The following is a 12,202-nucleotide window of genomic DNA, read 5'->3' on the forward strand; positions in this document are numbered from 1 at the left end:
AACCCCCCTCGTGGTTAGGTGCTATCGTTTTAAAGTGGAAGTGAATCAGTCAACCAAGTTAAAGCTGGTTTACTAAATGGATTTTCACTCTAATGAACATTTATATAACAAACATGACAAATTTAAACGATAAAATAAGATCTGTTTCGTCTTTGCTAGTGGCACTGAGAGAGCCCACCGGCAGTCCAGTTGCAGCTGACTGCCTCCTCGTCTCCTGTCCTCTCCCCTCTCTGATCACATGTCTCTCCTCCTCTGCCGTCTCTTTCAGACCGCCTGTTTACTTAACTTGCCGGGAGCTTCTGCTGGCCAGCAAGCAACCAGCTCGACATTAGCATAATACCAAAACTACCGTCACTAAGTCACCAATAATCATGTAATGTTGTCTGTTTTTAAAAGTTCTTAAACATTTTACTTGACAGCAACAACTTCCTGATATGTTAATGTTCCTGCAGGTGATTGGTCATGGGGGGCAATAATCTGGACATCGGTTGGTTGGTCTGTGTCTGTTGGTCTCGGCCTGCTGTGCTGTATCTACATGGCCACACTGCATGAGAACGACCTGTGGTTCTCCAACATAAAGGTAAAGGCCCGTCACTGTTACCATCTTTAGGTCAAGTCATTTCTTTCCCCTTAACATTGATGTTGATGCTGCTAGTGAAGTGCCAGTGAGGAGGTGCACCTACACTGTAAGAAAAGATACAGCATATCTACTCAATAAAACTCTGTTCGGTTTTGAGTTCATATAAATTAAATGAGTCCCTTTATAGTTATCCATTTAATATGAGTAGACTCAAATAGAAAACAAAAAAAAGGAATCAACACTAAAGCAACATGAAAATGTTGAAACATGGAAATGTTTAAAATTTAAAACAAGTCAAATTAATTGAATATTCAAAAAGAGAAAAAACTCCAAAAATGCAGCACTCAGTGCAGAATACACGATCAGCGCCTCGTCAACTACTTCAATCAAAGAAACCTTCATACTCTTTACTACTTGGTAATCTTTGAACTTACAAACTTGGCACTTTCAAATGTGCACTTCTCAAGCTCTGCAGAAGTTGAACATTATGTACTGACAATGTTGGCTACTTTAAAGTGTGCGCTGCGATCACAGTCTCATTTCAAGGCAGACGTTTTGCTCTTGAAGGAATGGACTTTGTTTGACAGCTTTTTGAAGCATCTTGTTCCAAGAAAAGTTTTTGGAATACCTCAGACTTATACTTCAGCTGCCTGGGATAATGGCGATTCAGTGTCTAAGTCAAGCCAAGGCAGACAGAGCAATCCCTGGCAATACCTTCAAGTCCTGCGATGTCTTCCACGCCCTCAATAACAATCCCAATGTCCTTTGGGCTGTCGCTTGTAGAAGCTCCGGCCTTTGTGATCACAGTAATTGCCACTGCGAGCTGTTCAAGTTCCTCCAAGTTGTCAGTGTCCTGCAACAACATGAATTTGTTATCAGACTAAAAAAAAAAAAAAAATATTGTAGGCATATCACATCACTAGACGATACATTTTTAATAAAGGGCCTCCGTGTCAGGCATGTCAATGTGTGTGTGGATGATACATTTAAGCAACATGTCAAGTTCAAGTTTATTCAGAGCCCTTATTCACTGTTCCTGTCTCAAAGGGCTTTACAGGCCAACAGTTCATAGAAAACTAAACACCACCTCTGACCTGGACACTCATAAAAACCAGCAGGTGTTGTCAGAGAGGCGTCAGGAACCCTCAAACAGGGTTCAAACAGACTACTAGTAAGGTAGTGTACGGTTGTTGGAAGTCTCTTCATTTTCTATGTCCAAATGAATGTTTGACCATGTTGACAAGGGTCTCTATGTCAATGTTAATGTTACATGATGATGATGAAGATCCAGAATTTGTTCATATTTTGCCAGTACCCATTGATTTCTGGGAATTATTTTTCATCTTCTCTTAAGTAAGAGAACATTTTACGAGCGGTTGAGGGCACTCTTACCAAGATTAGAAAAAAAACATCTTGTTTTCACAGTCTACAAATTATTTGTACAATGCAAGGAAACATACGTTTTAAATTTGAGGAACATAAAAAGTTTTAGATTTACATTTAGTATTATTAAAGTATTATATGTTTAGAGTAATTATTATCATTGGTTATTAAAGAAATACTTTGGTCCATTGATCCCATTTAAGACTATAATAACCCTTGGATGATATTGCATGTGTTCAGCTTCTGAATGGCTTACATACTGCTCTTAGATGCTTTTTGTTTGTTACTTTAAGTTTATTTAACAGTAACTCGATTTCATTACTGCTGAAGTTCTTTTTTTGGTGGCATCTCTTTAATTCTTGGGCATGTGCCAGAGTATTTGCACTCAGCACAACACCTGCTTTTATATAGTGTTTAGGGGACGTTACCTATTGTATGCTAATACAGGCCCTTATATAGTTATGATCCAGTGGGATTCATCGTTCAGCACACCTGGGTAAGAGCAGATTTGGATGGTGAAGAACGTTTGGTGCATCTGGAATTGACTTTTCTTATTTTTTCTCAGAAAATTAAGAGAAGATTTAAGAGAATGTTGCTGCATGAGGCCCAATATGTGATGACTTGATGCCAAGCCCTTTGTCCACTGATCTTGTACCATAATGCAGTGGTTCTTACTTATATCTAAGAAAAGCTTCCCCTCTTCCCCCATATTTCTGATGACATCACCCTTACAAAATGTGCAAATCCTCAAACAAAATCCTTATTTTTAAGGTGATTGAGTGTGGCTAAACACCAACAAATATGGATTGAAGCAGAATATTTTGTTTGATTAAAAACATGTTGTGAATTTTGGACTTAACGTTTTGTAATTATTGGAAAAGTTTGGATCACACGAGTCGTAAACAATCCTGCGCAGCCACCACTGGAGTCTAATTTTGATCTTTATCTGCAACTGCACAGAAATACGAGGTTTAAACAGAATGTGGCCTACTAGGTAACAAAAAAATATCTTTTCAAATAGTTTTATATACAGATGTTTGTATAAATTATCCAGTAAGTGTTATTATGGTTTTATTCATACATGTGCAAATCTAATTTTGACAACCTCAGAGCAGACAAAATCTGGCGCACCCCCCTAAGGGAGGCCGGGAACCGCTGCCATAATCTATAATATGTAGATGTGTCAGTGGTTTAGGAAGAACTGTAAACCTACTGGCTGTATGTCTCACTGACAGTTTAACACCAGCTATTGCCACTGAGTTTGTGCCAGGCCAAGAAGAAGATCTGGGGATGTTTAACACATGGACCCTTTTATGTCTTTTATGAGGCCCTTGTTAAGAAGCAGCGGAGATGGCCAGATTGATGTATCTGACACTTTTATATGGAGGTTATCTAAGGATTTGACATCCATGTGTAATATCCATCAAGCACATCACACATGTGGATATCTACAGATGGAAAATGTCTCCCGGTTTTAACATTTAAAAGGTGGAAAAAAAAAATCCACAAGCATTTTTTGCTTATCTCAAGAGGAAACCTAACGCCAACTTAAGTGCCAATCAGACACATCCTATCATCCAGTGTTCTCTGTTAAAAACATGTTCCGAACACTTCATCCTGAAATGTGATGATTGTTTTTCCATGCGCTGCAGCGGATTGATTTTCGAGGCTGTTAAATGAACCACATGAAGTCCTGAAACACCGGGGCGACTGGTGGTTACACAGACCTTTTTAGAGTCTGTTCAGGGTTGTACGGAAACAGAACATTGTGCCCTGCCAGATATGATGTCATTTTTAAATCCCCCTTCCAAAGCTTCACCAACACTCTGGTTCAGACTGAGTTATACATAGCAGACTTCGGTGTGGTTGACACGGCAGAACAGATTGCTCTGTCATTCATAAGTGGGGCAACATGTAAATGAACAAATGAACGGTGTTCATTTACATGTTTCTTTTGGTTTTTGCCTAATTTAGCGGTGCAGTAATAGTCATTTGTTTTGGTGGATGAATGAGTCAATCGAGGAAAGGAATGCAGGTCACTTGGTGTGGCCTGTTTTAGTCTCATGTTGTGTGGTTTGTAGGGCTGTACTGAATGTCATTTTTTTTTTTTTTTCAAAGCTTCTATTGAGGTTTTTTGAATAAAGCTTCAAATCATCATGTTTCACCCTAAAAAAAAATCCTCAAACAAATAACTCAATTTGAATAAAGTGATTCATCGGATTAAATGAGTTGGCCTTTCTTTAATGAATATAACTTGTCTGTGCGTGCCTCCCTGCGGGAGAGCAGTTTTTTGACCGCAGTGAAAATGTAGTTTTTAGGAGAAAGGCTAAACGTCAACAAACATGGATTGAAGCAGAATATTCTATTAGCTAAAAACATGTTGTGAATTTTGGAAATGATTACATTTATCTTTTTTTCAATACATTTTTACTTTTGTACTTAACGCTCTGGAGTTATTGGAAATGTTTGGATCAGACAAGTCTGCATGAGGCATTCCACTTGCCCGGACACAGAGTTTACTTGCCCTGGGCAACTGTTAATGTCAAGCCATGTTCGTTGTGTAGGTATTTACATGGGATTATCATAAAGTGGGCATGTCTGTAAAGGGGAGGACACTCGTGGGTACCCATAGAACCCATTTTCATTCACATATCTCGAGGTCAGAGGTAAAGGGTCCCCTTTGAAAATGGCCATGTCCATTTTTCCTCACCAAAATGTAGCTTAATTTTGGAGCATTATTTAGCCTCCTTCCTTCCAATGGATCCCTTAGGGTTTCCAGTTTCATATGATACTTTAAAACTGAGCCGCTACAACCTAAAAATCACAAATTGCGTTAAAGGAATTACTGGCGTTAAAACGCGTTAACACGTTATTATTGCGTTAACTTTGATAGCCCTCATTTTTTTTTTGCATATTTAAGTATTGCATCAGAAAAACTGTATGGAAATGGCAAAATTTTATAAAACTCCCTCAGTTGCGAAAAGTTTTTTACGCTTGCTTGAGGTGGTTTTTGCCTTTGTTGAAACGCTAAATGGACTGTTTCTGCTGTATGCGTCTTCTTGAATATTCCCATAATGTGTGAATGCTTGTCTTTGTCTCCGGACAACATGAAACATGGCCAATACTAGCTGACATGAAGTTGAAACTTGCCCAACTGAAACCAATTCCTGAAGACCTCTCTCTATTTTTTATATCGTATATGGTTAGATGGCCAAGCCGACTTTTTTCGGGTTCGCAACCTTTACTTATTCTTCTCTGTTTACTTGTGGATTACAGCCATGCAGCCTGTAGCACCAACTTCAGTTTATTCGCTCCAAACCAGTTGATGGAAACAGCCTAAATCACATTTCTTTTTTTGCAACATTTCAAAAGTTTGCTTAAAGTTTGCTTGACAATTGAATGGAAACACGGCTACAGTTTGGTGGAAGTTGTTCTCTGCCCTCGAGGAGTGATGAGTTAAAACTAGTGACCATAGCGGATAGCAGAGTTTCATTTGTACATATTGGTTCAGATTTTGTGGCAGCATTATCCTAATTACAGAACGGGCTTTCCTTTTAGTGAAGACACAGAACACAGAGCGGGGAATGAAACAAAACAACTGAGCAGACAGACCCTCTAAAATCTTCGACTTCGAGAATTTGTCTCATCTGTAACTCGCAGCGCCAGCCAGGTGCTTCATCTGTTTCTCATGCAAATGTGAAATGACCCACATAGAGGCAATCTGCAGAGGATAATTTGTGAGTTTTTGTCACAGAGAGACAGAGCAGCACGTTGGAGTTAATTGAGCGGATTCCGTACGGACATATTTTTTGGTCCTGTGCTGTTTTTTTTTTGTCTGTCTGTGTGTGTGTGTGAAGAGAAGAGGCAGACAGATGCTTTCATTCATAATAAATGCAAGTCACTTTACAGACCTGGCGAACATTTCCCTGAAATGTTCCCACATAAGTGGGCTCCTGGCTGACATCATCGCACATTGCACGCATATGTGGGTGTGTGTGTGTAGTGTTTCCCTCTGTTAATGCTATCAAAGCCTCGGTTTAAGGCTGCGTTCACACGGAGCCGGCTGAATCTGAAAATGCCCAAGCGATAGGAGAACGGCTAAATCTCTTCTTCAAACACTTGATACAAAACTAACCTGATAATGTGACATTGTGAACAACAAATCCACGTTGAAATCAGCAGGAGGAGAGCTAGTAATGTTTAGTAGCCGATGAGCAGCACTGTCCTGCTGGGCTAAATTACATGTATGATTACATGATGCGTTCAAACTCTGTTCAGTTAAAATGAAAAAAAAAAATTGAATAGGAGAATGTACATTCTAACATTATCATGATGTGTTCAAATGTAATCTTATAAAAAGGATTTTTTGGCAAGAAACTTAATAAATCCAGTTGTTTGTAGGAGATGTTTTCACAGCAATATAAAATAGACAGTAGAGAGGGAATCATGACCCTGTTTAACTTCTTAATTCTAGCTCTAAGCAGCTTATAATACATCATTAAAACTAGTAATGCCAAGGTTTTTTTCAATCAAAGCAAATATTTAAATAAAAACACAATCATTTTAATCCTAATCATTTTAATTGTGTCCACTATAGATTAAATAACAAAGTAAAAGGATAACATTTTTAATTTTTGGCAGTTTAAACTGACATCGGGTCAGTTGAAATGATTTTTCCGGATGGTTCTGGGGCGTTGGTGAAAAACATTTGTCTGGAGCCTTACCTGTATGTTCTCTTTTTCCACCCAACAATTTATCAAGACTTGATAATCGTTAAAGAATCGGATTGATCGGAGGGATCGATAATGGATTCAGTATCGATAAAATTGTATCAATTCTCGTCCTTAGTTCAGACAGACATTAGCACAGCTCTCATCATGCGGCAAGGCGCTGCGTTTGCCAATCAAATTTGTGCAAGAGCATATTCCGGTTAGCTTACTTTTTTTTATATTTGAACGACATATTTGTTCCGTTTATTTTGCAATTGTAGAGACGGAAGATAAAATGTTGATGTGATGGATCTATTACTGTCTTCTTAACTTTACTAGTGCACATTCCCCCAATGTGTCCGACTCTGGAGACCGTTTTAAAGATCAGTTTTGAGGTGGTGGGGACGAAGGACCAAAATGGAAGGAAAAAGATTCACGTTCATATTTAGCTGGTTTAGTGTGAACCTACATACAAGTCCACCTGCAGCATGTGCTGCATTGTCCAGCGAAAAAACACTTTTCCAGCACTTTTCCAAGCCACAGCAAATAGTGTAAAATGTACGGCCAACATGCTGCTCAGACGCTCATGGCTACAGTCTGACCTTACCTTGAACTGCTTACTGTTGCTCCCTCAGCTAGTTGAGATTACGTATTTCGTTTCCTGCCCTTAGAGATCCACTGTCTGTCTCTCTCACTTTCCCTTTTCCACTCACACACACACACACACACACACACACACATGCTGTCTTAAGGGTGTTCAGGTCAAGTAGGATGGAAAAGGACCGTAAAACATGCTGGAAAGTAATTTGTGAGTTTGGGGAGTCCTGCCTGCTTGCTGTTTGTACTTTGCGGTTTTGTTGCGGTCTGACCTGACCCTACGTGACTGATGGTATCAGAATGCTGGCGGTCTGTGGAGAAAGCTTGTTGTTGAACAGAAAGGGGACTGGTTTTAATAATCTCACATGTGGCATCCTCATCCATTGTGTTGCAGAGAGGGAACGTGGTAGCGGTGTTAGCCTCAGGTTAAAGGGTCTGGAGGGTTTATTAAGTTCTTCTCACTCTTTCTCTCTCTTTCTCTTCCTCACACAAACACACTTCCAATGCTTATTATCACCGGTCCACGTATATGAAGTGAGACAGCTGGCTCAGTCTGGCTTCTTGAATCCATCAGGTGGGAAGCTGTCCACGTCGGTCCCAGTGCAGAGTTATTTCAGACGTGCGCTCACAGCTTGACGCCGGTTCCAGATCCACAAACCCTCTGACAAATGTTCCCCACATTTTTCCAAACGATGATCCAACATGTTTCCCCCGCTTGTCCCCCCCCCCCCCCCCTCCACCCCATCTTATTCTTTTCCTGTGTGTTTTTATAGACAAGAGGTCACCAGTAGTGACTCTTCTTTTCTTTCCCTCCCTCTGGCTGCTCCAGTTTATCTACAGCCCAGCCTGTTGTTCGGAGACTTGCTGTGGCTCAGTGTTGCTCTCCTCTTTCATACGTAGTAGCTGATTTGTTGAGTTCCTTGTTTGAGCTCTGGACGGCACAAAGCAGAGGGAATACGATGCGAGGCCAACGCTGGACGGACCCTCGCTTGGATTCTTCAAGCACCAGAGTTATTCAAAGAGCCACAAAGAGGAAATGGTAACAGAGAGAAACAGAGAGAAGAGGATCAGTGCCTCCTGAGAAGTGAACTGTCTTTCAGGGTAATGAGCAATGTGTGAACTTGTTAACTAGGCCTATTCTCTTTGACCTTAATTTAAACTGCGGATTAGCCATCTCATCAGAGTTCTTGGTGAAAAGCCAAGGCTGGTTTTGCCTCAAGCAAAAACTCAAAAGAAGGATTGGGAAGGAAACTAGCTGCTCATTCCCTCGGAGAAAGCTTTTTGCATATTTCCTTTGGCAAGGAACTCGAAGCGATTAAAAAGCTAATTTATTTGGACCGACTTCAAGAAAAGAAAAACACACCGCATTTACATTTATTGCAGTAATGGATTTGGATCAGTTCTATAGCTCAGCCCAGAAGCATGCTGTTTATCTACCTGAATTCAGCTCATCAAAGGATCCAAGACTGTATTGATAATCTCCGTCTTCTCAGGCAATGGAGCTTCGTAAGAGAGTTAAGCTGAGTAAGCTACAACATAATGATGGGGATGAGAAAGACGCACCGGCTGAAGGGAGATGCGGCGGTAACGTGACGCGGGGGACGGAAAGGTCCAACGCCACACAGGAGGGTACGGGGGAGATTTCTCCGCTCGGAGGATCCGGCGCTTGTTCCGGTTCAGGCATTCTACCCCGGTGGCCTTGGCGACAGTGCGTTTCCATGGCAGCCGGGCTGTTATTAGCCGGGCTGCTGGCACTGACTCAGGCCTGGTGCGTCAACGCCATACACGAGAATCTGCTGTGGTTCTCTCAGCTCACGGTAGGAGTTATTACACTGTGTTAATTTGAAACTTTGATTCACGTCGCAGACGAGCTCTCGCTCACAGTAACAAGCCTGCAGTATAAGTTCCAGGGGTTCAGTCGGTAACATGGTGCAAATAAAAACTGTCACACCCCTCAGCTGTCCAATCTCAGTGCACAGTAGGAGTTTGTCTGGTGACTTAAATAAGCATCCTGCTGGGCCTCAGTTAGAGGGATAGTTTGGGTGTTTTTAAAGTGTGGTGGTATGAGGTTTTCACAGTAGCTGACGGTCGGCACGCCTCCAGTTTGGAGAAACAGACAGGAGTACCAGCATGGGAGCAAAGCAAGATACTGCCGTGGACGGGGCCAGCAGCAAAACACATTTTAGCCACCTAAAAGTAAGGGAAAAGACGGGGGACTGAACGGAAAATGAAACTTATCTATGCTCACTTTTAAGCCAGCAGGCTCAGATGACAAAAACAGTTTAGATACGCTTCTCTTTCAGTTCAGTTCACCATCGGAAAATATTCTAAAGAAAGTGTACACCTAGATAGAGATTTCTTTTTAAGTGGGCCTTTCTTTTAGGTGGCTAAAAAACGTTGTCAACAGCAGTACTTTGCTTTGCTCCAATGCTGGTACTCCTGCCTGTTTCTCCAAACTGGAGGCGTGCTGACCGTCATCTACTGTAGGTTAATACATGGACTATGGATAAGTACCTCATACCTCATGGGGACTTTTATTGTGAAGAATTTATAGGAAATGAAATGTGTTTATCACACAATTAGCTTTGTTAGTGGCTATTCTTCCATAAAATCAAGTCTACTGCAGGGAGGAATAGTTAGCAAACTTAAAAGGTGTATATTTCCTCAGCCTAATAGGTGCAACACAATGAATCATAGAGTCAGGAAGATGTCAGTCAAGCACAGCTTGCACATGCCCACTATGTCCCAGAAAGAAGCCTCATTAATGTACCGTGGCTGTGGAGGGTCATAAGGGTGAAAACTCACTTTGTTTTCTATTAACATTGTTTTCACACTGTGTTCACAGTGCCAGTCTCTGTTTTTAGTGAAAGGGTTCATCATTTCTTCCTGTGTGTTGTACCACCCAGCAGCGTACCAAACACAAATATGTATGTAGGATGTTAGGACTCTGTGTTATGAACTAGTGTTTCTCTGTTGTGCGCCTCGGGTCTTAAAAGTCCTGCTGGTTTTGACTCAATTAATCAGCGAATGGTTTAAACCAGGATTTGAATTAAATGAACTAGCTGGTGGGAACACCTGCGTCGGTCTGGGTCGTCGGGACACCGAGAACTCCCGTGTAGTTCACCCGGTTGTAGTTTATCCTCCCTGAAGTTATAGAAGCAACACCTGCTGTCAGGTAACTACAGGCCGGGTATGATGATCTGCAGGACACCGACGACCGGAATTAAATAGCAAAGCTAATTAAAAGTGAATTTGCCTCTGGTAAACAGTTATGCAGTGTATATATCTAGGGCTTTTATTGTGAAAGGTAAGAATGGAAGGAGAGGATCTGGTCTGCGCTGCCTTTGAGGGTTCAAAAGGAGTAATAAAGTTTGCAGTCTTCGGACAACAGAGCCACTGTGTTGAAAGTATTGAATATGTCCCTTCCGCTCAATGTGATTGGTTGATGCCTTTATTCGCGTTGTGAAAGCTCGGTGTGAAATTACGTTGCTTTTTTGCCGCCTAATATTCACGTTCTCTGTCAAAGTACTCAGGACAAAAACAACAGTTCGAAAAAATATATTAACGTGCAAATTAATCGCACAAATAAAACGGCCCCGGTGTGTAAAGGCATTAAGGGTGCGTCTACAGGCTACAAAGGGACATTAAAAGATGGTTATAATATCGTCCATTTTATGTACAAAATGTATTTGAATGCAGCTTCATGGTGGGTTTGTGTCTTTTTCAGACACGTTTTAATGCAAATGGAAATCAGCAGGGCTGTTCCATTTAGTGTCATTTGGTCAATGAATCAGTTGTTAAGGTTTTTTATGTCCATTAGTTCTTTTGATGGTCTTTTTATGAAGGATGAGATTTTAATCATAAGACATTACTGGAAAAAAGATGACACAAATGGCACTGTAATAATAGTCTAAATATGCTTTTTAATAAGCAGATTTCGCTCAGCGTGACCACATTCAACTGTGCAGGGACAGTAAATACCGGAGAGTTTCCGTTAAATCACATAGCCGAAATGTCAAAGAAATATATCACTCTAGTTAAAGAATTTCCTTTAAAGCCGAGCAGCACAGCTGTACAAACTATTTACAAACTGAATGTGATAGATTGATGATTGAGTTGATATTCTGCAGCTGGTTGTTCTCTGTTTTTACCTCTCCAGTGGAACAGTAATCATGCATGGCAAGCAGGAAATCTCTTGGGAAGACATCGTCTAAGCACACACACACACACACACACACACACACACACACACACTGTGTTACCTGTGTCATTGTTAATGTTGAGGATTACGAGTGTATTAGCTGCTTTGCCTCTATCCTCCATGTTTCTGTCGTGCTTTGCCAGGATATCTGTTTTCCATATTTCGGAGAGAACAGAAGTCTTTGGTTTCATGCAACTAAAATCCCCCTTTTTGCTTTCAGGAAGTGGAGCGGGAGATCTCCTTTCGGACGGAGTGTGGACTGTACTACTCCTACTACAAGCAGATGTTGCAGGCCCCGTCCATACAGGAAGGTATATTACACTATGTTTATGGTGATGCCATTTTTTCTGTGTATAGAAACTATCCAATACCAGCCAGTCCATTTATGTCATCCTTGATTTTATGAGTGTAATTGACTTGTTTGCTAAACCCCTCACCCAAACAGTGATTGTCTAATCACCGCTAAGTAACCGTAACAAGGTACAGCAGTCCTGTCAAGCTTTGGTTTTCTCCACATGCTGAAGTAATGTTCACAGGGTTCTACTGTTTAGAGTGGGGCATATTTTACAAAACCAAAAACACAAGAGCAGAAGTGTAAGGAATGGATTATGGATTGGTGTGTTTATCCCTGACCAATTTGGTGCTCTAGGCAAGGTTTTAGCTGGTGCCCGTTGCATCGCAGCCAATTCCACCACCAATCATTGTGTTCATACACAGAAACTGCATAGCTTT

General features: G+C 41.1%; 1 protein-coding gene across 7 annotated transcripts in view; it reads left to right on the forward strand.

Annotated features, from left to right (window-relative positions):
* The window catches only part of dpy19l3 (dpy-19 like C-mannosyltransferase 3), a 60,346-nt gene that overhangs the window by 3,255 nt on the left and 44,889 nt on the right, over positions 1 to 12,202 (forward strand). For 5 of the 7 annotated variants that reach the window (XM_074660274.1, XM_074660302.1, XM_074660282.1 and 2 more), the window contains exons 3-4: positions 453 to 580; positions 11,691 to 11,781. In XM_074660274.1, coding sequence (XP_074516375.1) covers positions 453 to 580; positions 11,691 to 11,781 — 219 coding nt within the window. Of the gene's footprint in view, positions 1 to 452; positions 581 to 8,036; positions 9,087 to 11,690; positions 11,782 to 12,202 lie in introns of those variants that run through there. The other 2 variants (XM_074660259.1, XM_074660267.1) reach the window with 2 other exon arrangements.

The sequence above is a fragment of the Sebastes fasciatus genome, chromosome 2 (assembly GCF_043250625.1).
Source record: "Sebastes fasciatus isolate fSebFas1 chromosome 2, fSebFas1.pri, whole genome shotgun sequence".
In the NCBI taxonomy this organism is placed as follows: domain Eukaryota; kingdom Metazoa; phylum Chordata; class Actinopteri; order Perciformes; family Sebastidae; genus Sebastes; species Sebastes fasciatus.